This window comes from Dysidea avara, chromosome 8 (assembly GCF_963678975.1).
Source record: "Dysidea avara chromosome 8, odDysAvar1.4, whole genome shotgun sequence".
In the NCBI taxonomy this organism is placed as follows: domain Eukaryota; kingdom Metazoa; phylum Porifera; class Demospongiae; order Dictyoceratida; family Dysideidae; genus Dysidea; species Dysidea avara.
In genome coordinates, this window is record NC_089279.1 from 18,880,056 (window position 1) to 18,906,495 (window position 26,440).

Sequence of the window (26,440 nt, forward strand, 5' to 3'; positions counted from 1 at the left end):
GTGCACTTGACTGCTCTATTAGAGTATTGGTGACTACTCTCAGTATTAGAGTATCTCGATCTATAATATTTCAATATCCCCTCTGTATGTATCTAGATCCTTACCTGGATCCCTGGATCATGTTTACAGTAGTTAATACGAATCAACGCCGTGGTATTCTTGATATCGTGATAATATCGTTTCCAAGGATTTTTGACGATATTGGTATCGTTTCATCAGAATATTGCAGTTTGACGATATAACCGAGATACCGCCCACCCCTACGCTAGTGATATTTTTTCATGGACCATGTTCAAACCTTTGTGATCCCTAGTACACAGTACTATCATACTGTATTATGATCAGATCCAAAAGGTAGGGCATCACAAAGTATTGTAGTACTGTATGTTAAGGACAATGGAGGTTTGCTTTCTCACAAAAATAAGATTGACCAGAAACCAACCTCACAATACTGTATTGGTTAAGCCATTCATTATTGCCTGCAATGCTCATAAGTTGTTGCAAAAAATTCTTTCAGTTGAACTCTCTACTGACTGACTAATACATTCTGCCAAGCATAACTCAATAACATCTAAGATTACTGACTTGATTGTTTTTCACTGTTAGACCTCGCTTCAGTCAGACAGGTGCCTTTTGGCATACTACTGTACAATGCACCACATATCATGGACTTACCTTTGTCCTCTTTTTTGTCCTATTTCTTTTAGCTGGTTAAATCCCAGGAATGGAAGTTAAACTCCATGTAGGTGAGGTATTGAAATATGTGACTGGCTCTGGGAAAACTGGTCTTATTGTCATGACAGCAGGATTGATTTTTCACCACATATATAGTATCAAATTTCACTGTCAAAATCAGTCAGGCTTGAATGGTCTTGCTGGCTGCTTTTCCCAAGTCCAGTACAAATGTCTCTGGCCAACCAGGGGATGGCTGTATCTGACTGTACAGTTCAGTGGTGTTGAATCAAGTCCTGTGCTATAAATTCCTTTATAGTTTTGAGATCCGGATGGTCTATAATTGCATCCCTATATGCATATATGGTCCTCTTCATTTTGTAAACAGCCTCTGACTCTCAGTTCAACATCTCTACTGGAGCTCAGAACTTGCCTGATACAGTCATCCTTGAGGTTTAAACAAAACTATCTAAAATCAGGAAACTTAGCTGTTGGCTACCATGCTCTGGAAGGTAAGGAATTGGTGTAAAGTGTGTGAAAATTAGCTTCACTATTGCCAAGCTACAACACAATAAATACTTAAAACTGGCATTTCTTGATACAATTAAATAGGCAATAAGACCGATTATCCCAGACATAGTTACTTATGAAAGGGAACAGGATTTACACATTCTATTACTACCCCATTAAGTACAAGGGAGTGTAAAGTTATAAATGTATTTCTATTCAATTGAGCCTGTACTTTACCTTCTAAAACACAAAACAGTTAATTTCACTGCATTTTAAAAGATTTTCTAATTGCATCTGTAATACTGAACTAAATTAATGCTATATAGACTTATAATTAAATCCTTTCAAAATACATTTGTGTGGCTCTCTGGCCAGTTAAAATTGATTAACTTAATAAGATCATTCTAAAGCTTCAAAACCTCTATGACAATAATTTTGATGCAGTGCCATGTATCAAATTATTTACTACCATGTACCATTTTCAACTTCCCTGAAAATTTAGCGCTTTTATCCCATTCTTGCAAAAATTGTTGCTAGCTGCTCTACGGCTAGCTGCACAAATGCTTAGCTACCTATCATCAGCTGAACTCTGTTGTAAATGCTTACTATTTAAAAGTATTTATGAACTGTTAAAACCATTCACAGATTTAATTTCAGGGGGCATGAAAAAATTAATTGATGGCCACCTTAATTATAAGCTGGCATGATTCGCATGTTATGTAGCATGCTTAACATGCTAGTGTGCTTGCATACTGATATTAATATTCTCCAAATACTGTATCTTCTAGGGGTAGTGCTATGTAGTTAGGATCTGGCATCGTACGTTCACACAATATTTGACTAATCCTAACACCTCCTAAAAGAAGCTGCTTCCTGCACTTATAAGTAGGTGTTTGGACGGTTCAGAAGAACCCCACCAGAAATTGCAAAACTAAAAGTGAAACCAGATTTACAAAATCAACCATATGGGTGCAATAGCCTAACATGAAATAACACCAGTATGAAGTTTTTGCACTGTCAGGCTAAAAGTTTCCACACAAACTTTTCTGTAACTCATCAGGTCCAGATGGTTTTTCTGGTGGCCTGTATAATCACCACCCTTGTCTACAGCTCTGTGGATATTGAATGTGTTATAGAAGGTCCAAGCACTTGAACTGACAAACAGAGATCAGAGCTGAAAGTATAATACAGTATATTATGTCTGTTTCATAAGATATACCTCTGCCAAGTTTGTTCATGCTCTGAACTGGTGCCTTCAAATACCATTCCCATCAATTTTGGAGTCTATCTTTTGCACACATCCCACTCCCACCACCTCCCATCCCCACTCCTTTTGTTGACTGGTAATGTAATGCTGCAACAGTTGTGAAAAAAACGTATCTAAAATGGCACAACAAATCATGGGTACTCTTAAAGCAGAGCTCTTAAAGATAATGAATAACTCTGTCTTCAGCAAAAATTCCATTCATGTAACAGTACATCCAGGGTTGGTGAGTTAGGTGGCTTGCAGTTTGTGGGGTTGAAAGGATTTTCCTTTTTGTTTCCCATTATTAAGTAATGTCTAAGTTGTATGCCCTGTTTAGGTTAGGTTAGATAACTCAAAGCTGCAGTGCAAGTTACATGCTGTCAAACCTTCTGTACGGGTGCTGCCCACTGAAAGACAGTAATAATGATAATAATAATAATTAGCTACAATGCTTTGAAATATTAAAATACATTTTTCTGTGAATTAAAACTGTGTTCACATGTGTGATTTTCTAATACTCAGTCACAAATAATATGAAACTCTGTAACTTTGGAGTGCTGGCACACACTGCTTGGTGGTTCTCCATTATTCTTTCGGATAAAATTGCTCCAATGGTAATTTACTGCATTCCTGCAGCACATTCTCCTGTGCCACAAAATACCCTGATTCATATTATTTAAAAATTTTGGTGATAAAAAATTTTCATGTGTAAATATTTTTGTATGATTTATGTGAATGACTGCTCTATTAGAGTAGGTCAATATTATATTGAAAAATTTTGTGTAAGAAATTTTCATACATACAAAAATTATTTTACAATGAAAAAAAGCAAATTATGGTAGGCACACTTGTATGTTTAAAATTGCATGATTGTGTTTGCTTTTATGGATACGTCTCTTTTACATTGAGATGGCTTATATCAAAAAGTAAAACTAGAAAGTAGTACTAAAACGTTGTCAGCTATAAAGTTAACACATATAGCAAAATTAGGTCTTACTATAAGCATCCTGGTTAATAATACTACTGCAGCTATTTACAATATTTTATTGAGGCTTTACAGCACTGGTGCTGAAAGTCTTGCATAATGGTACAATAACTCATGCAGAAAGTTCTCTTAACTGCTCCATATATTTACAGATTGGTGATAGGATTGTACACTCTATTTATGTTTCACATACTACATTATGTGACAATTTTTATGATCGCTATTTATATATTGGAACTACCTATCTTTTTGGCATTGGAGGAGCTTGTTCTCGCATCAAGATGTGGACACCATACAGTAATTTTTCTCATGAACTTATTCAAGCATTAGCTAATGGCTGTAGAAATTGTCATGTTTTCAGTGTTGAATTCCAACACTATTACTTCAATATTTATGAGAGCAACAGTACAGTATCATTTGAATTACTTCTTAGCAACCCATTATCTGTGGATATTACAGTGCAAGTTGAAGTAAGTAATATTTCTACTGCAACTGGTAAGTCAGCTTAAAGGATATTACCCATGTTAAGTGTCACACATAATTATGTAGAAGGTGTGGATTTCACTTCTGGACCATATAATGTCATATTTCCAGCTGGATCTACTAATGCCTCTTTTAGTATTTCTATAACCAATGATACTATATATGAATCATATGAATTTTTTGATTTGATAATACGGAAAGACTCACTATCTACCTGTGCTCAAAATACAAATAGTGTCATGGCATTTGTACTATTATTTGATGATGATGTCCGTAAGTTCACATCCATTTACATTAAATGTCTTTATAAACTGGCAAACTTCAAGGCCAAGGAAGTAACGTTGCTATCAGTGGTGTAGTCAGGCCTTCAGGGATGGGTGGGCACACTCATTCACACATTTTTACCTCATGCACAAAATGCAAGTCCACCTTAAACCATCATTATTTTATCCCTTTTCCCATCACTGCATGCCCACATGAATTTTTAGGTAGCCACACTGAATTTTAATGGCAGTGGTTACTGAACCAAAAGTCGGTTCAATAAGCCGGGCTCGCTATTGAACCAACAGTAAAACTTAGACATAATAGGGTCACCAAATGAAAACAAAAAATCACAAAACTCATCCTGGGCTTGAACCTTGGACTGCTGGTGCTTTAGGCAGACATGCTATACCACTGTGCTACCACCGCTAGCTACCCACTAACCCTACTTTTCTATCTTATAAATACTACTCAAGTAGTAGTGTCAGTATATCAAGGTGTAGCACAGCAAGTTTATACAAGCTAGCACTATATGTTGAAGCTACCAACAATTCACTATTTCACACCACAACTGACTGTACAAAGAAAACAAAACTTGTATTATATACCTACTAGTGTTAATAATTTTACAAAAGGTGTTGATTATACAAAAATATAAAATAAACTATAGTAGCTAGTGAGTTACATTCAATCTATTACAGTCTGTTACAGAGGTATATATAGTAAGAAGAATGTAACCTAAAGGTGAAGAAGAAACCAAGGCTGAACCCGACCCTAACCCTCTACTTTTTGCGTCCCGTAAAGTCGAATGCTCAAGGCAACTACTGGACACGTCCCCTAAAGTTGAATGCTCGGGGAAACTACTAGATGCAAAAGTAAAATTTTACTTAGAGTAGATGCTGGTATTATGGGTCAGGGAGTATAGCAGGTCACATAGTTTAAAATAAATTTAATAGGTTGAATCATGCATATTTAAGATGAAAAAGATGCTACCAACATAAAGAGTGATCATAAGCTAACCACAAATCCAATTAAGAGGTTACACAGGACTTTAAACTATGTCACTATAGAAATACCATTCCAGATTAGCTACCTGTACATCTTACCATGTAGTAAGCACGACAAAGATATTAAGTGTACGTACTAAGTTAACTAAGGTGTTTTGACAATCTTTAGAGTTTCTGCAAATGTTTCCATAACATTTACCATAATTCAACATGAAACAATGACCTTATGAACATGGTGACTCATAATACCCCCATATGACTCATAATACCAATACTTGCATGGCTTCAGTGAAAAGATCAAACACCCAATACATGGTAAGTAAATTTTTTGAAATTTAGGATAATGTGGCATATGGTTAGTAATACACCTTTCCTACAAGTAGTGTGAAATATTGGGGTCACTGTAATATTAGGTGATAACGGTGCTTTTAATTTAAGTGACTTTTAATTACCACAGCCACTCTATTTGATTACAGATCACGTGAATGCACTATCATGATAGAGTGGGGCACAAAATGACTAGGTGGTAAGGTAATTGTATTAGCGGTATATGTGCATACGAAAATAAGATACAGGCAACTATGGAGTTGGAGTCCCTTGCTCAACAGGGTGCATAGTCTTTGCACCTTTAAAGATTAAGATACTCTAATAGAGCAGTCATATACTCAAATAAGTGTATAATTTACCTACCCAGTTTTTGTTAGACTAGGCATAGACATAACAAGCACCCCTCGTGTCAGGGAGCCAGAAAATGTTACAGATAAAATAAAAGCTGAGCCAGCAAAGCATGCTAAACTAGGGGTCTGAGGGCATGCTCCCCCCCAGGAAAAAATTAAAACTAACATTCTGATTCAGAGTATTTTTAGTAGTAAAAACATGCTGGAATCATTTTCTTACTTGTGTAATTTACTTCTATGTCAGTCACAAACATTGCTTATATGAAAATTAATTTTAGAGGTGCTTGAGACTATCATGTTACTGAGAAGTAAATGTGCAAGCTGATAGTTGCATGATTTCTTTGTGGATTGCTAATTGAATACAAAGGTAAATTATAGAGTAATCTGAAACATTAGTAGTAAGTAGACAGTTGAGTACTTAAGAGATGACTTAAAACAGCCAGCCAAATTATTGAGGGGTGCTAAGCCTGCCTATGCTAGATGATGGGAAACAAGCAAAATAATAATGATGGCCTTAGTGGACTCTACACACATTTGGTTTAAAATTTCTTAAGTGCATAAATGTATCTAGCTAGCTAGTAATACGCTACGCTTCTGTTCCTACAGCTAATTTCATAAGTCTAATGATACTGCATGAATTATCATACAGTACAATAGTATCATACAGTACGATAGTAACTGTAAGTAGGGACCACAAAGGAGTAGGCATGGCCCACAAAATAATATTACCCAAAAACCAGCCTCAATTTCTTATGATGATGAGGCAGTATTGGTGAGATAAAACTAAGCCCAAACAAGCTTTCAGATCAACCTGAAACATTTTCAACAAATTGCTACAGAATTTAATTTTTTTTTATTTAACGGAATTTTCTACTGACTGAAGCTGATTGGTAGTTTAGAATGCCTCATTTTGATCATAAAATTCGAGTTGTAAAATGTGACATTAGGCTGATTTTCCAAAATCCGGTCATATTATTTGTCCACTTGTTAATTGCGTACACCAATTATTGTCTGGTTTGTATTTAAAACTAAATCTTGTCAAGAGTACAAATTAGTCTACCAGTAATTGTAATTCCACTAAAATTTCAAGGAATCATATGTGTGATTCTCAAATCAATGTTTACTAAAACAAACACTAAGTATTTTAATGCTTTATATAAATACATTAGAGCTGAGCGATAGTGGCGATTAATCAATTATCGTAATAGCTAGTAACAATCGTGATCTTGATAGTATACTATCATGCTATCACGATTACTTATCCATGTCTGTGCTTGGTCAAAAACATGGATAACGAAAGCAAACATGATAATGTTAAAGTTAAGAAAACTGTAAAAGACCAGTACCTTGAGCATGGACAACAAAGATAACAACTGTAATACTGACACATAAAAATTTTTAGTGGAATGTTAGAAATGCAGATGTGTGATGTGTACATAATTGGAGTATTAACATATTTGTATACGTGAGGTTGAGTGTCTTTAATAACTGCTAGTAACTATTGTGATACTATCATTATTGTGATATAAAATTTATTATCAAATTGTGATTATGATAGTTGAACTTCCCAGTGGCACCAGGATTGCTGTGCTAACCTTTGTAACTTTCTTGATGAAATAGTAGTGCTTTTAAAATGTGTTTTAGAGCTGAGCATTAAAGTTGCTGTTACTTTGCTTCCTACCATATAGCAATCCAACCAATGATGTACAACCTCTTTATCCTTAAATATATGTGACCCGGTCTGCGAAAAGGGCTCTTATAGCCTTTCCAATTATCCATGTTTGGCTAATCATAACTCCTAATCTACTAAAGCTATCACCATGTAATTACACCCACAGCTACTGCCAGGTTAGGGTTGTTGAGTGACCAAATTGTAGGCTTGTACCGTATTCACCAGTCAAGTTATGGGTTACCATTTATATGCAATTGGAAAGGCTATAAGAGCCCTTTTCGCAGACCAGGTCACATATAACTTTTATCCACTGTGTAAGTCATTATTATCCACTACACAGGCCTGTATATAAACCTTGCTCCCGAGCAGTTTAACATACCTTCAACACTTGACAGCATGTGGCAAACCTCTGAACGTCTTAATAACCATGTGTACCATAGTTGGTGGTGCCTGAAAGTGATTGTATTTCAATCACCTTTCCAGTTTACCCTTGCATTTCATTTTGTAGTTAATACCACTGTACCGTACATAGTGTATGATAACATGTGTCTGATAATTGCACTATCCATTGAGCCCATCTGATAGTTGGTTGCATAGACATAATTTTGTTTTGATCCATCTTGATGATTTGGCTCAACCATGCAGAACTATTTTATCCCAGCTCTGTGCATAATCTGGAATATACGGTGCACTGTTGAGAAGTGCTGTTATGATGTTATATATGATGTATTCATACACTAACAATAATGCACAACTTGTAATGATACATGAGGTACAGATCAGTTGTGCACATGAGTGAGGTCACAATTAGAACACACAGTTACAATGAGAATAGTGTGTGCGTGGTATAGAATCAGTGTAGTGGGTGCATGTGCAAGTTCAGTCTAAGCCTTTTCTGCAACTCCCTTTAGTACATCGCCTAGGAAGCCTGATAACTGTACCAGTGTCTTGATTGGAGACCTTTGTGCTTCATTAACCATACAGTGTATAGATGAATTAAATATAGCATAAATGGGGATTTTCAATGGTGACATCATTCCAATAGGAACTAATAGTTTTAAGTGTGACCAATCACTGTTATGGGTCCAGAGTTTGAGTTGCCATATCTCTCTCAGTTTACATGTTCCTTTGTGGATTAAATCTTGACAGTTTTATTTTCACTATTACATTGGGTGAGTGTTATCAAATCACGGTGATACGTAACCAGTTTGTCTCAAATGGTTGCCCTGGCATGACACCAACAAATTTTGCGGTGCTATCATTAAGGACCAAGGCAAGGTATGAGATCTAGATTTGTTTGGCATTAACTAACTCCACAATTCTTGAAGATTTGAATGAAGGTGAAATTGGTGTCTACTAATGGACCTGTATACCTAAGACAAGTCATGCATAACAAGGATTATCTGTAGTGACATTACCATTGCTAATCTCTGTTTGTGCTATATTATTTATGCATTAATACTGAGCTCTGCAGCTGGGGAACAATGGTATTGAAACCAACAACTCGAATTTGAAGTGATCATTGTCAATCCATCTAGAATTCTCAAGCCTGGGTGCTAAGGAGTCTCAATTTCTATGTTTTCTCCAAGTAGCTGCTTCCCATGATGTAGGATTCTAGGTATCTGTCCAGGCATTTACTGCTTGCATGTCCTCACCCACAATGAAGTATGTGGAAGCAAGGCCAATATGGTGATAGTTGGGCATCTGGTTGTGGTAGATCTGTAGCAATCTTGTGGTCAAATAATAGTTCCACTGGACTAAATGGGCACCATGGTAGCAGTGTGCTATGATAGCCAAGCAAAGCCAAATGTGGGTCAGAGATGTAAGATAACAGTGCTTTGACAGTTTTCACAGTCTGTTCTGCTAGCCCGTTGCTTTTGGGGATATTGAGGGCTACTGTTTATGTGCTGGAGGTGACATAACTATGGAGGAAAATTCTTTGAACATTGCTTGAGTTAAATTGGGGCCTACTGTCAGAAAACAGCACAGATGAGGGGTTCCATGTCATGGGCTTAAGTGACTTAACTACATTGGCTGAGGTAGTTGACTGCAGCTGACATACCTCCGGGTGTCTGGAGAAGTGGTCCACAATGGCAAGATAGTGGATAGTGTTAAGTGCAAAGAGGTAAGCACTCAGCAGCTATTCTATTCCAAGCTAAGGATGTTGAAGAAATGAGAGGCTTTTTGTATGGTACATACACCTGTACCTCTAGGCACCAGCCTATTGTGCTGGCATAATTGTGAGCATAATAGGTGCCTGAAAGTATCAAGCATAATAGGAAGAATAAATATGTCATACTGTAAGCAAAATAAAGCAAATGTGCGTGCCACTGAAAAAGGTGGACAGAACAGTTGATGCCGCAATGGAGCATAGTTTTTGACACGACTATTTTTATAGTTTGCAATGCAGCCAAATTCTTAATGCACAATGAGTGTTAACTTTTACAGTTGTTCATAAGCCAAAGTTTATCATTATCCATTAGAAAGTAACAAAACATGGAACTGCAGAAAAATTTTTGCATAATTATGAGCATAATAGGCAAAATTTTGAGCACTGCAACATAGCATAATAGGCAAAAGTTTTGAGCACTGCAACATAGCATAATAGGCAAAATTAAAAGCATAATAGGCTGGTGCCTATGTACCTCTTCTGATAGTGAGAGCAGTGTTTTGTATAGATTCATAGGTTTTAACTACCTAACCACCAAACTGAAAATATTTTACAGAGGTGGCACCTTTGGACCTTGGTAGCCTCAATGGATTTTAGTAATTTTGGCTAATGAATCATTGCATAACTTTGGTGGAACCATGATGCATGCGGCCACCATAAAGTAGGAGATTGTCATAATATTATAAGCTACGTACATGAGTTTTCCCTGTATAGGTATAAGGTCATCTAAAATCTGGTGCTTATGAGGCCATCCTGACTGACAGTAAGTGATTACTTTACTTACAGATGCTTCATAAGCTAGTCCTTGGTGATACATAGGTATTCAGAGTGTCTCAATGGCTGGCAGGTAGCATGTCACTGTTTGTATGAAGTATTCCATTCTTTCTTGTTGAACCAAGGTCCGTTCTCATCAGGGAAAATCTGCAGTGGTAACCTGAATAACATATCAGCAGTATGAAGGCATTTTACCAGGTAGTCAAACCTCATTAATTGGAGATGGAACCTTAGTATCCTAGGTGGTACATCAAAACACACGACAGTGTATCATGCAGCCAAGTACAGCCAGTGTGGGTGCACGACAGACAAGTGTATATTTTACAGGAACCAAGAAAACACCATTTTCATGCATCCGTAGCTTGATAATGGCTGGATAGATTATATCTATAATATAGGGGTTTGTAAGATACTTGAAGATAGTATCAGACCAATCGTTTGTGGTCAGCTTCCAGTATATAAGATGTTTCCCTAGAATGTAGTAGCTGATGTTTTTGCAGGCCCATGTAAATGCCAGAGCCTCCTTCTTGATTTGGACATATTGTGATTCTGTGTCAGTCATAGTGTAGGATGCATAATTTATGCAATGGATGCAATGTTGAATTACTGGGACAGCCCCTAGGTCATCAGAAAAGGAAACTAGTGGGAGATAAAACATGAGAATTGTGAAAGTGATTAGTTCTGATATCAAGTGTCTGAAAGATGTCTCTTGTTCAAGTAATGATGAACAGTATTAGGAAAATACCTCAATATCACCAATTTGGCATCACTATACCTTTTATATTTTACACTCTTAAAGACATGGTTAGCTATGATTTATATACCCACATTGTGGTAGTAGTAAAGTTATCTTTTTAAAGGAATGGATGAAATTGTACCACAAAGGTAAGGTTTGAAGTATCCCAAACTAATGCTTTAACACACATAGGTCTGTGCTTATACACAGTGTAAACATGGTTGTATGACACACATATATAGGGCACCACTAAAACCACCAAAAAAATAATTAAATTTTAATTACTACATTGAATTCATTCTTTTAGAAAACCGCCTTGCAATCTTATAAATTTTATAACTATGCATACCGCACTAGTACCAAAATACTTTCCAACCCTATACACAGGTCTCCCTAAATGATTCACTACCTCCTTGAATCTCCAAGATCAGTGACATTTGTAGGTGGTGACATCTACTTTGTGGTGGATAGTTTCTGTGGGTCAGCAGAAATATTTGATGACATGGCCAAGGAAAGTAATCAAAGTATTTATAAAGTCACACTTACTGGTATTCAAAGTGAATCCAGCAGAGCGAATCTTCTCTTAAGTATGTTTCAGCATTCTTCCATGTTTTTCCATAAAATGTATTCAAGATAACAGAGGACTTCCGCCAAGCCTTCTAGAATGTTGCTCATTTTTTCTGAAACACTTCTGAAGTGCTAGGAATCCCTAAGTGGGCTTGTTAAACTAGAATTTCCCAAATGATGTTATGAAAGTTGTAAAGTGTGTAACTGGTGGCCAAGGGATCTCTATGCAAAATTTACCATTGGCATTGAATTTTGAATAGATTCTTTCTCCTGTTAGTTGTGCTAGGGTGTCATTTACAAGAGACATAGGGTGGATCTCACAAAGGATATTTTCATTTAATGGCTTCAAATCAATACATATGTATACATTCCAGATTTCTTCACCATCCCAGCACACCAATCAGTTGGTTGGCTGACTTTACTGATCACACCTTGGCTTCCATCTATTTGAGTGTATGTATGTTCTGCTTTATCTCATATTCTGTCTTCATTATCCTCAACCCTTGAAACAGGTCTGGAAATTGTGATGGGATGGTAAAGGTGGTGTTCAGATAATCCACTCTTGATAGAGCGTTTAAAACAAAATTTGCCACAAATTCTGATTGAGTGATTGAATAATGTAAATCAATGTGGTATTGGGTACTGTGTTGCTTATATGCTAGCTGGACTGTGATGCACCCCAGTATGTACATCTAACGGTTGTTTATTATGTCCACAGAGTTTCTTATCAGAGTATTAGAGTTTAGGGTGGCCAATACAGACCTTTGGATGTGGCTGTGACTTTGGTACCTGTTATCAATTTTGACAACCACTGACTGTAACATGAATGTGCCAAGCAGTAGTTGCTGGAAAACTGCATCCAGAAACTGAGTTGTAGAATTTGAGGTTTCAGTTTCAATTGTGTCATTGTAAAGTATCTTCTCTGAAACTGCTACCATTGCCTTAAAATAAAAAAAATAAAAACTTAACTGATAATGGTGGTGGTATTTATAACAGACAGTGTCCTAAGCTGAGCACTGGTTCTTCTGGTGAGTCTTACCACATCGTGCATGAACATAATGAAACTCTGTTGACTGGCCATCTTGAAGATCTTTTTACTAACAATGTGTTTCAAGATGTTTTGCTGTTCCCTGACTGCATCTCTTTTTGTGTGGAATCAGTTTTTCAAATTTGTCCCATGTCAGGTTTTCTTCAGTTTGGATTGAAGTCTTTCTGACATGGATTCCTAAGTCTCTAATCATTTCTTTTCCTCATCTCACCATACTGACAGTCTTATATAAGGTAGCAATAAAGTATTCCACTGTTTTGCCTTCTTTTTGCTCAAATCTGTTGAAGCATGCCTGCTCAAAAATTACGTTCTTGTGAACTTGAAATTAGCTGTTTTTTTTTTTGTTTTTTTTTTTGTTTTGTTTTTTTGTTGTTGTTTTTTACCAGCACCTCAGAATAATTCTTTCTGCTTTCTTCTGTTATGTTGATTGAAGTCAAAATTCATCAGCTTTCTTCCCCAGACAATAAAGAAGGGTACTGACTTGCGAATGCCATCCTCCTTGCATAGGCCTGACATCATGTGCAACTGTTCAAAATGGCATCACCACTTAGGCCATTCATCTGGTTCATTGAAATCAGGGGTGGTTGAAGTGGCACATTATAGCTAGTAGCCACTTCTGACACCTTGTAATGATACACAAGGTACAGATCAGTTGTGCACATGCATCAAGTGCAGTAAAATGAGAACATGCGGTTACAAGGATAATAGGTGTGTGCGTGATACAGAATCAGTACATGGTGTGTGCATGTACAAGTTTGTAATCTACTCCACACAACTGTCAACTATGTTGGTACTGTAATAAAGCTAACACTATCACAGATATTACATTTATCAGCCGAATATGCTCAAAAATTTACTGATTATATTCCTTCCAGCACTTTCCTAAATATTACCTATTATTCTAATTTTTTTACTCTCATATCTAATTTATTATTTATAAAGTTCATTTTCTGCTTTTTACCTGAACATGCATCTGTATTATTTTTTAATACGCTACTCTTAAAACTAGTTTAACTATAGGCATATTTTAAAAGTATTCCATCTCTAACGTCAGTCTTTCTAGCTATGCAGTTGTATAGTGCATTACAAGAAAAGTTGATATGGCAAAGTTTTTTTATAGATCCAGCTATATATACAGTTGCTTAAATAAATACTTGAAAATCATGTTTGAGACTTGGAAATATGTACATATAATAGAATGTATATGAGAGATACTCAAGTTTCACAATGAGAGGTAATGGACAATGCCATCCCTTCACTTAGCAAAAGATTTTTATAAGATAAAACCATGACTGTTCTGTTAGAGTATTTGAATGTTCTATTAGAGTATATCAGTCTTTTTAGCAGTTTTCAGCCTACACACATAACATCAGCAAGATCTCATTTTTAGGAGGCTTAGCACATCCTTTTAGATTAAGAAGAGCTACACCCCCTGCTACCAATTATTCCCATCAACACCCATTATCATTAGCCAGTAGTTACTAAACCGAATGTCGGTTCAATAAGCCATACTGGCTATTGAACCAACAAAAAGGATTACTAAAACAAAAGACCCATATAAAACTCATCAAAACCTGGACTACCAGTGTGTTAAGTCAGTGTACTAACCACTGTGCTACCACTGCTAGCTATCCACCTCCCCTACTTTTCTATCTTATAAAAGTGACTCAAGACTTGAGTAAGCTGTATATAGTAAAAAGAACATAACCTAAAAGTGAAGAAGTCAAAGCTAAGCTCAGTTACTTTTCATGTACCCTAAAGTTGAATAGCTATTTGATGTAACTACTAGATACAAGTGCCCTAAAGTTGAATATGCAGAGCAACTAATAGATGCATACCCTAAAGTTGAATACTAGGGGCATACCAACCCAAACATACAACTAGTTGCTTAATACTCGTGTAGATGGATGACTGTCAGTTATTTAGAGAAGGAGGGGGATTAGACCTACAATTTTGCCCAGGGTAGGGGAACTATACTTAGAATTTGGTCAAGTCCCCTCCTATTCCCCCTCTTTGCCTGCATGGGGGTAGGTGGGGACAAAACTTTGATAGGTGCATTAAAGACGCAATGTGGTCACTAGCCTTAATGTCTGATAAACAAGTTGTGAAAGCATGCAGAACCATAAGTTCCCTAGGGAATGTGTCTTAAGCAGAAAATTTTAAACTCCATTTAGTGCCACGCCTCATGCGAGCATTTATAATTGGCAGATGTCTTATAAACAAGGTTTGAAAGCATGAAGAACATACAGTCACTAGAGAAGGTGTTTCAAGCATAATTCTTGTATTGCCACACTACACATGCATGGTTAAAAATTGCTTGCCTTGTGAAACTTCTGGTAGTGCTCAAACCAGCTTGTTACATAGCACTGATTACCCACCCTAGCTAACAACAAGCAGTCACTCCCGTTGTGGCTTTCATCATGCATGTCACTTAATACACATGTTACATAACAAAATACATCACATTAATTGTTTGTGATATTAATAATAAAATTCTGACAATAAAATGAGATAGTCATGTAACCTACATAATTAGTTTAGTCCCATCACAACTGTATGCCTCATCCTGGAAATTCAAGAGATCATTAACAACTGAGATATAATGTTAAGATCTTACTAGAATTTCATCGTTGACCTGGGTATTAGTTTGGCCCCACCACAACAGTACAATCAGGAAACATTTGAGATCATAAACAATGCTGAGAGCGTACCAGGTACAATCAGGCTGCATAGGGAAATGATGATGCAGTTATTGAGATGAGGATGGCATTTCCCTACAGTGACACAACACACAACACTTGCTAAATGTAATCTGATGAGACTTTTGTGTAGCTGCAGTTAACTAAGTGAGATTACTGTAGCTGCATGCTGGTAAGCATTGCATCGTACTACCATTCATCAGTGCTTGTGCAATAAATTGTCTGTATTGTGAATTCAGCTATACATAGTCACATATGCATAGCTAGCTGTGTAGTAACTGTAGGCACCCAGTTGCCAGCTTAAGTATGAGCATAAGATGCCTGCCACAGATATGAGATATTGTAAAAAATTTTAAATACGTAGTAAATGAATGCCATGCAGTGCAGCAGTAAAAATAGATCTATACTCTAATAGAACAGTCCATCTATTTTACACTGTAAATTCATACTTCCAAATTTACAGTGTAAGCAGTCAGCAATGTATATGCCTTTTTATGACACTGCTAAACAAGATGACAGTAATCAATAGGTGCATATTTGACTCGCCAAGATAATATTATACGTTTTAATTGCTCATTTCCCTAAAATTACCTTTTAAACAGTTAATGTTGTTCCCCCAGTAAGACTATCACTGACTGACAAAAATGAGTGATATCCACCCCAGAAAACACCTTTGCTGTAAAAAAGGTACATCCAAGAAAAGTACTTGCATGTAACCCAATGTAACAACAGCTCAGTTGTAGAGAAAGACTTCATGAAAGTAAAAATAACTGGTAACTTAAAGAGTTGATATCTGGAGCGGCTAAAAATCAATCTTAAGTATATAATTACCAAAGCATGCAAGAACACCTTGGCTTAAACAAGTGCACCCATGAAAGTAACTGGCAATTGAAATAACTGATATCTGAAGTGGCCAAGTTGATATCAACTAATTAAAATTAGCAACATTGAACCTTTATCTTTCAGCTATGTTCTACATTCACTCTTGCTGCATCCTAAATTGATTTCTTTTAACTCTAATTGGCTGGTAATGTGGCCACCTTTTTTTAATAGTCAGTGTATAGAGCAAAAAAAAAAAGGCAGCCAAATTACCAGGCAATTAGAATTAAAAGAAATCAATTTAGAATGCAGCAAGAGTGAATGTAGAACATAGCTGAAAGATAAAGGTTCAATGTTAAACTTTTTGTTAATTTCAATTAGTTGCATATCAACATTCATTCTTGGTCACTTCAGATATCAGTTATTTCAATTGCCAGTTACTTTCATGGGTGCACTTGTTTAAGCCAAGGTGTTCTTGCATGCTTTGGTAATTATATACTTAGTTGGATTAAGATTGATTCCTAGCCGCTCAAGATATCAGCTCTTTAAGTTACCAGTTATTTTTACTTTCATGAAATCTTTCTCTACAACTGAGCTATTGCTACATTGGGTTACATGCAAGTACTAGCTAGTAGTTTCTTGGATGCACCTTTTTTTTACAGTGAAGGTGTTTTTGGGGTGGATTCCTTAGTACATGGACCATATTGCAACCTTACTTGTAAGACCCTCTGAATAAAGGTCACCTCCATAGAATGCCACTAAATAGTTGCATGCATTAGAGCTGCTGCAGAAAATGTTTCTAGGCTGGTAAAGCAGCAGGAATGTAATAGAAACATTTTGTATCGTATAATAGATGTTGTGTTGCTTTTAGCAAAAACAGGTCATCCTTTACGTGGCCATCGGGAACACAGTGACTCAAACAATAAAGGATTGTTTTTAGAAGTTACAGAACTACTAGCAAAATATGATATTGTTTTAAAGAACCATTTTGAGATAGGCCCACGAAATGCTATGTATACATCCATGACGATTCAAAATGACTTAATAGCTGCAATTTATGAAAACATGATCGCTCTTATTAAGGAAGAATTATCTGCAGCTAATTGCTTTAGTGTTATGATGGATGAGTCTAGTGATCTGAGTCATAAAGAACAGGTATCAGTTGTTGTAAGGTATGTAGATAAGGATTACATAATTCAGGAACGTTTAGTTGACATTGAACATACTGATAGCACAGACTCTGAAACTCTGTTTCAAATTTTACTAAAAAGCCTTTCTAAAGTTGGTTTAAACATTGACAAATTAATAGGCCAATGCTACGATGGAGCAAGCAACATGCGTGGTGTAAATGCTGGAGTGCAGGACCAAGTTAAAGCTGCTCAACCTAAAGCTATTTATAGTCACTGTTATGCTCACTGTGTTAATCTGGTACTTGTGGAAGCTACATCCACTAATCAGTATACCAGAAATTTTTTGGTGTGTTGCGAAATCTTTACAATTTCCTTGAAGCTAGTCCACATAGACACAGTAAACTTGAATCACTGATGCTTGAGTTAAAATCTAAACCACGGATTAAAAGTCTCAAAAAATTATCAGACACAAGGTGGGCTTGTAGGAGTGATGCTATTCAAGCTGTATATGAAAACTTTACAGCTATTAAAAAGGCATTAGAAGAAATTGAGGAGCAAAGCTCGGATGGCCGAGTTGCTGCAGATGCTGGCGGACTTGTGTTTTTAATAATGAAGTTTGAGTTCTGCATATGCCTTGTAGTCTTAAAGGATATTCTTTTCAAATGCCGCACTGTTAGTGATTATCTTCAAAGAGAAGATATTGATATAGTCAGTGCTTTACAAGTTGTAGATACAACAGTCAAAACCATAAAAGAAATGCGAAATGAAGCTAAGTTCAAGTTATTCTACGATGAAGCTACTGAATTTACTGACAATGTCAGAATAGAGATTTCTGAGCCTAGAGCAAGAAAAATTAGTCATCGTTTAGATGCAAATTGGTCTGTGGAGCATACACCTGCCACTTATCAAGACAGGCTGCGTGTTTGTTTCTTTTATGAAGTCTTAGATATAATTTTAAATGAATTTCAGTCAAGATTTAATCAAGAATCAAGAATTTACTTGTCATTATTGTTGGGAGATTTACAAAAACGAAAGCTTTCATCGGATTCTCTATTTGCTAAAATATCAGCTTATTTTTCATTGGATCTAGCTTCCTTAAAATATGAAAGCTCACTTTTTGTTAATGATTGTGCTATTGATGCCACAAAACCTTACAAAATGCTTAAACAGTTAGCAGAGCATAACAGAACAAATGTCTACATAGAACTAACGTCTTTGTTAGTTAAACTGTGCACTATACCCTTTACAAGTGCTTCATGTGAAAGAGCCTTTTCCAAACTTGTGGTACTTAAATCTAAACTCAGAACTACCATGTGTCAAGAGCGGTTAGTGGGTCTCATGCTGCCTTTTGTTGAACAAGACATTGCTGAGAAACTGAGTCCTCCAAATATTTTAAAACAATTTGCAGGGAGTGGAAATCGAAGACTTGATTTTGTTTTTTAATTGTTAGCTACACTTTGTATATTTTTATATTTTTATGTGGACATGCAGAATGCCATTCACATTACCTATAAGGTTCACCTCAATCACTTGGTTATGTACTATAATAGTCTAATGTAAGGATGCAAATACAGTAAAGAACTAGTATCTGAGGTTCGTATATATAGCTATGTACATATAGTGACCATTTCTATGACTGACTTTAAAAAATGCATCCTTCTAAAGTAAATGTTTCAAAATTTCCTGCCACCAGACCCCTAGCAGGAGCATACATTAATTAAGGTGAGCATGTTTGACAACTCTAGAATTGCCAGTGTCTTAATGTACAGCTCCTTGACAGCTACCATAATGGTTCACCAAAGAGATAAGGTCCTTATGGTGAAAATTTGCTAACTTTTTGCACATTAATATTGAAAACTACATGAACAAAAATGTTCACCTTGGTGTAACTAACATGTTTCTTGCTAAGAGAACATAACATTGTGGTAACTATATTGCAAAATAATCTTATAATTAGCATAAAACACCACACTGATATATTTGTAGCAGAAAACTAACTGCACCATCATATTCCTTGCCCCCAGAAACCATTGAAATGATCCAATGTTTGATCAATCACTGATACTGTGGCAAAACGATTATGCCAACTCTCCAATGGGAGAAAATTTTATGTAAAATTTATGGAATTCTGGAATCACTACTCATGGTGCTGTGTGCTGAGTTTCTTGGCCACACAATGCACTGCTGTATGCACTGTAGTAAAGCTACCACTGTGGCACTGTCACATATTTTGTATACGATTGTCAAAATGACATACAGTATTTTATATGTTTTTAACTACCATTAAACTACCATGCATACACTGTCACATTTTTATTGTTTATATAGCTATCAACATAAGCTTCAGTATGCCGAGTTACACTGTTAAGGAAAGTCTTGGACAAGTGCAACTTGAATTAGTGCTCACTGGGTCATATTCAGATGCCATCACTGTAAGGGTCAAAAGTCGTGATATTACTGCAACTGGTTAGTACATAGAGAATAATATAAACAACATGATTTCATATGAGAATTACAGGAAAAGGTGTGGATTACACTTCAGGATCATATCAGGTTGTGTTTCCTCCTGGAGTGACTAGGGCACCATTTAATATTCTGATAAATACTGATGATATTTTAGAGGGGACAGAAAGATTTCAACTTATTATCAAAAAGACTTCCCTTCCTACAGGCATTTACCTTGGTGAATATGGTAAATGTACAGTGACTATATACAATTAATTTGTAACATGGTACTTTCTCCTGGTATTTCTGAACTTGCAAATATTTAGCATTAGAACTGCTTCAATTAAATTGAACTGTAGTGTTACACACGCATGTAATTTTTAAATTCCCTGTCTCTTGTGTGTGAAAATTTTAGTAATAGTGTAATTGGAAATTGGATGATCTTTGCACACCATTGCATGATGGATATTTGCTAGGAAGGCAGTATAGATGATACTCCCAGGAAAGGAAAGAACAATATAATTAACAATCAAATAATTTATTAGAATGTGGCTAGTGAAGTGGATATGACCACATCTGGTGGTAAAATGTTCCATTCCTTAGGGTAAAAGCTGTTCATGTTCTTATGTAATAGTTATAGCACAGCTACGAGGGATTTTGCTGATATATGCAACTGAAAGCCTGAGGGATGCAGGCCCAAGGAATAAGGTGTATATATCAGCAAAACCCGATGCAGTCATGGCATATAGTGGTTCGTTTTTCATCGCCTATATTTTCCAAAATCCTAATAGAGCACTCACTTGGTCAGTTAGTAGAAAATTCAGCTAAATAGAAAAAATTACAATTCCATAGAAACTTTACACTCACTTAGAAACCTCATCCAACCTCAAAAGAATCCTTAGAAGTGGATTTGGAAGACGTTTAGGTGCAGTTGCAAATTTGAAGTCAAAAAGGTCTGCTTTTTAAAGAACTGAAATCTGCCATTTTGAGCCATTCTGTTCATCTTCTTATATTATTATTTTTTCCACAAGGCTAGAGCAAAATGTGAGTACTTTATCATAAAAAGCTACTTCCTTTGTATTTCTCCATATCCATGACCTATTTTTAAATGCATACACAATGATAATTCTCAAACAAATTTGCTTTGTGTAGGTTCACTTTGCCATTGATTATAATTAGTCTTTGCAAGGGTAGCCAATGTGGTAATAACACTATCTGTTAATAATATTCATGTTAACATGATCATTTGAAAACCTTAACCACAATATTTTAAATTCATACTAGAGCAGCAGCAATGTTGTTGTGTATAACTGTGGACTTGACGTATTGTGACCACATAGCTGCACAAGTGTGGTCATATACCAGAAGCCATACTAATGCTAACCACAGCATGTTATGCACTGGATATAAGTATCAAAGCTGTACAAAGTACATTCAATTGTAAGGAAACAATACACTGGTGTTTGCTAACTCTTATAATATTAGCTGAACACTTAACAGCTACTGTACATAACAACTAACTTGATATGCATGTGTAATATCAAGCACAACCAGCACCTGTTAGTTATTATCATATCAGCTATCCATAAATGGATTAATAAAAGTTAACAAACTAGTGTTAAATAATTTTAAAAATTAAAACATGGGAATAGAGATTGCTGAAAAAAGTAAAGAAACAAGAGTCAAAACTAGCCAGCATGTTAAACTCTATTTGGACTGAAATAACAATTATACAGAAGCATTCTCAGTACTACAGTAATAGCCTATGGTTTTCCTTAGTCTCTATACCATATCCATTGAGTCCAAATAGAGATCTCTGTGCATGTATGTGTTTAACATGCTGGCTTGTTTGACTCTTGTTTCTTTACTTTTTCAGTGATCTCTATTCCCATGTTTTAAATTATTATTATGAACCACAGTAGTGGTTCATAATAGAGATTGCCTGTTTTATCCAAACTCCTAAGTGCCCTTCTCAATCCTGTGCTACATTAAATGACCTGTGAAATTCCACCCATGCAGTTAGCTAAATATATCAAACCCTGAATAACTTCTTACCAGGGAGTTATTCAGTTGAATGTAAACATGGTAATCACCTCTGTTCATAATGTATCATTTATTGGAAGAAGCCGGTTCATTATCACTAGGTGTGTTACACTGCTCTGGTGATGCACTGCTTGAGATAAGCAATTCAAATAATGAGCCTTATCCACAATGACGTTTTATGACATCACGAGAATAAAGATGGCCGCGATAGTTGGGGGACTGTTCTACAGGCGCCTATGGAGAAAAAATTTTAATTGCTCATATTTCAGCCAGACAAGAAGATATCGAGTTCTAAACAACAGATACAGTCAAGTTTTATATAAGACATTACGATGAACAAGTTTTGTCGCGTTTCAATTTTTTTTTTCTAAATAGCGTACGTTTACAATAGCTTTTGTTACTTCGTATCCAAACCTGTCGGTTAATGGTCGATATCTCCATGTCTAGCTGAAATGTGAGCGATCGAAAATTTTTCTCCATAGGCGCCTGTATAACAGTCCCCCAACTATCGCGGCCATTTTTATTCTTGTGATGTCATAAAACGTCATTGTGGATAAGGTGTATAGGCTAGACATTCCAGTATCCGAGATATTCCCCAACAGAATCCTGGCACAAAATAACAACTCGTGTTTAACTTAGGATTGTTCCGTCATCCGAGCTCCAATGAGGATAAAAATCGCTATGGGGTTTGTCCACACTCTGATCAGCGTGAAAATCTTAGTTTTATCGTGCGCGTTACATATAAGTAAGTTTTGTGTTGTTTTGTAATCTTTTCAAGTCTTGTAACGTATGTAGCTAGAATACTTTAAAAAACGTACTGTCAGGTGGAAGGTAGTCACTGGTTCTTACTTTAAAGGGCGTAGTTACTTCGCTCGGTTTAGCGATTTTCAGCTCCATAGCAATTTCCGATGGTTGTGTTATCAGCTCAAAAGTATAAACTACTCAGTTCAAAGTCACCGTAACAATGCCGTAATTGAAACCACAACTCCACCTTAGATATCAGTGTTGCATCATTGTGACACCTCCACTTTAGTTGTTTACCTTTATAAGTTATTAACTAGATGTTTTCACTTACTTGAGATAGCCACTTGTGACTTGCCTATGGGTATACACCATTGTATTGAGAAGTGTGTGTGCAATAGGTGAAACATATTTGCACACCACAAAGCATACAAAGATCTCTGAGATCCGATAAGACCTGAAGTTACTCTTATTACATGTACAAACTTTCAGCTAGAAGCAACTGCAGTTTCAAGACAGTCCAGGTTGCTAGATGCCATTTGATGGCTGTGCCATTTTTCCCTTTAAAATGTATGGGGAGCCCTGGAGAAAAAAATGTACCTTTATTCAGTTTTGAAGCACTGTGCATGCCAAAGTAGCTAATTCCAACCCAACAAAGTAACTGTATAATTATATTTCTGAGATGGGCAATCAATACTCTATCTATTGAGCATATAAAAGCCCATTTTCCAAAATTTAAAAATCAGGTTGGAATGCCTACAAATAATATTATTATATCGAATCTTGTGTTTGAAGATTGTGGTGCATAACAGATGTGGTGCATAACAGAGATGACTTGTGCAGTTTTGCTTCCATGACGGGGCTGCAAATATTATTGTATGATCCACCATTTGATGTTGTTTGTTTCCATAAATAATTTCTCCTTTACTGGTATATGGTATTTGGAAATTCCAATCTTATTGATTAACATTCACACATACAGGTTTCTTAACACTGTTTTTATTAAGAATTGCTACTAATAAACAGATTACATATTTTCGTGAATACAAACCAGCTATCAAAATCGAGATACCGGATTACAATGCAACTGTTGCTTTCCACAACTGTTACCTTTACCAGTAACTCTTTCACAAATTTATTAATTTCTGTAACTGAGGCATAATATTTTGGAACTTTATATGTTTGTCACTCAATGTGAGCTTTGTAGACTTGACGTTTACTCATAATACTTTTACAAAACTGTTATATTGTGAAGGTAGTCTTCAATTTTCAAATTGTTTAGTAAATGTTATTATAAGTGGATTCTTAAACATCTACAACACTTCATATTTTTTTCATGATGGTCTTATAAGTATTCATAAAATTGCATTTCATTTGTACAGAACAATTCTCATATCACGTAGTGATGGTTTAAATCTGGGAAGTATTATTAATTTTATCTTGATTCAAGCATCATGAGTGTTTATCACTTTTTTATCTAAGTGTAGTTATTGACTTCAAATCATTGTTTCGGTATATAATGATATTTGAGAATGCTACCATTGTGTTTAAACCAAACAAATGTTACCAACTGATAATAGCTGAGATTGAAGTTAACCTGTATCCTTTTCGCCTTTTTCAATACTTCACAAAATATGGCTCAACTGCAAAGGTCAGTTGTTCAATTTACAATAAACTTACATTACATTTATTGATAACATTCAGAAAGAAGTATCAAACAAGAGAAAGTCAGCTATTAGTTACTTTACATCTCATTTTCAGTGGCTGGATGGTGCAACATTTGATGGATATGATCTCGGAGTGATTAATAAAAACATATTAAACCTTGGAGATTCAGCCAAACAAGGGTTAATATTAGGCCATCATATTAAATTGTGCTATTGTCCTCGTAATGGAACATATAATTGCAGTGTTGACTTAATAGGACAAGCGTATCCAGGACAAACACTACAAGTGGATATGTGTGCGCCATATCTTACTGGAAATGATATATCTGTGATGTTTGTTGACACACATAAAGTGAAAGTTGAGGACATGGCTTGTAAAATAGCTAATCTAAATCAATTTCTCTTTAAAATTCCACTTCTGTTTTCTCAAGGCTCACCTCAACTTGTACATAGTTGTATTTTTGAGTGAACTGTTTTTGTAACTTTGCCATAGTCAGAAAGAGATGCATAGAATTACGGAGAAATCATTTGTGTCTCGCAGATTTCACAATCACAGAAATTTATGCTGGAGGCTACTTTACAAAAAATTGGACCTTTCAACAACAGCCCGCTGTACAATGGCACTCACAAGCCAAATATATAGCACTTGGCTTCACCCGTTGTGTTATATTCGTCTCTCAACCACACCCAACTTGTGCTATATTTTTGCTATTGCACTTGCCACAATGCTGTAATTAGTATTTAATGGGAGTACCAGACCCAGAATGTTAATTTTTCCCACCCCTTTATCTTACAGGTTGATGCTTCTGAAGTTAGAGTGGGAGCAGTATTGAGTCAGACCAATGAGGAGGGCTTACATATATTAGACCACCTTGTAGCCTACTTTAGCAAGAAGCTACTTATAATTGTAAGGGAGCATAAGTCTCAACAATGAGAAGAGTGCCGAACTATTGTACTAGCTAGGGATTGACACCTTCTCTGTTTATTTATTAGGAAGGACATTGTTGTCCAGGTGGATCATAGAGCACTCCGGTGGCTTTCCCAACAGCAATCACAGACTGATGAAGTGAAGCCTTGCTCTACACCCTTGTACCTTTGAAGGTTGCCACCACAAGGGCTTGGAGAATGTCAATGCAGATGCCCTCATCCGAATGCTGGTCAAAGAGAAGAGGGAGGAGTGTGAAAGATCCAGAAACCATCAAAAGGGGTCACTTAATGTGAACAATTGTTTAAAATTTATACCTGTAGACCTTGATTTTTGTGGCAAAAGAAAGCACAAAATGACAATGCAATGCTACATGTATTTATACAAAAACTAAGGAACATTCTAGAATGTACCAGACACAATAATAAAAATAGTGCCTTCCAATGATTAAATTGCTGTCAGTGGAATCTACCTTGAGTTTGCATCTTTTACAGACCGATTGTTATACTATATAGAATAGTAATAGTTTTGCTATTAAAAAATATAATAGGCTAGAGTGCTGTACCAGCATATATTAGACGGATATTTCAAACTATGGAGCTTATTCCTTGAAAATAGATTGATACTGAGGCCAATGGAAAACGTAAACTGCAATGGGTATTCCAATTCATTGTACATAGCTCCTTAGATCGATACTCTCTAATAGAACAGTCACTTGTAGTGAAATATTCTAATAGAGTATTCACTGATTAAAATGTCCCAAGATTAATAACCTAGAAGCATAATGCAAGCATAATGGGAACAGTGAAGAGCATGAGTGAAAATTTTGGGAAATTCCTGAAAGCAGTACGTACAATATCATGCACTTAATTACCTCTGTCTTTTTTGCCCATTTCTTTTTGCTGACAGCAAAGGTGTTGATCATGATTCACAGCAGCACATCGTGGTTTCCCACACCTATTGTCTATGTTTTCCATATAATATTATAGTAATGCCAGCAGAGGCACTTCCTTCATTTGGAACACTGTGTAACTAACTCGCTGAAGATAGTCAAAACCGAAGTGTACACTTCAGCAGTTGATAGTTGGGGTACATGTTCAGATGCAAAATTAATTTTTATAAGTTTGGCACCATTACTTCTTTAAAATTAATGCAGGTCAAAT

General features: G+C 36.0%; 1 protein-coding gene across 2 annotated transcripts in view; it reads left to right on the forward strand.

The window, feature by feature from the left end:
• Positions 1-25,729, forward strand: part of LOC136263252 (sodium/calcium exchanger 1-like) — a 37,764-nt gene extending 12,035 nt beyond the window's left edge. Inside the window, exons 2-7 of one of the 2 annotated variants that reach the window (XM_066057760.1) lie at positions 3,566-3,908; positions 3,963-4,169; positions 19,785-19,922; positions 19,975-20,139; positions 25,149-25,259; positions 25,346-25,729. In XM_066057760.1, coding sequence (XP_065913832.1) covers positions 3,566-3,908; positions 3,963-4,169; positions 19,785-19,922; positions 19,975-20,139; positions 25,149-25,153 — 858 coding nt within the window. In that variant the 3' untranslated portion in view covers positions 25,154-25,259; positions 25,346-25,729. Of the gene's footprint in view, positions 1-3,565; positions 3,909-3,962; positions 4,170-19,784; positions 19,923-19,974; positions 20,335-25,148; positions 25,260-25,345 lie in introns of those variants that run through there. The other variant, XM_066057759.1, reaches the window with a different exon arrangement.
• Positions 25,730-26,440: the final 711 nt, after the last annotated feature.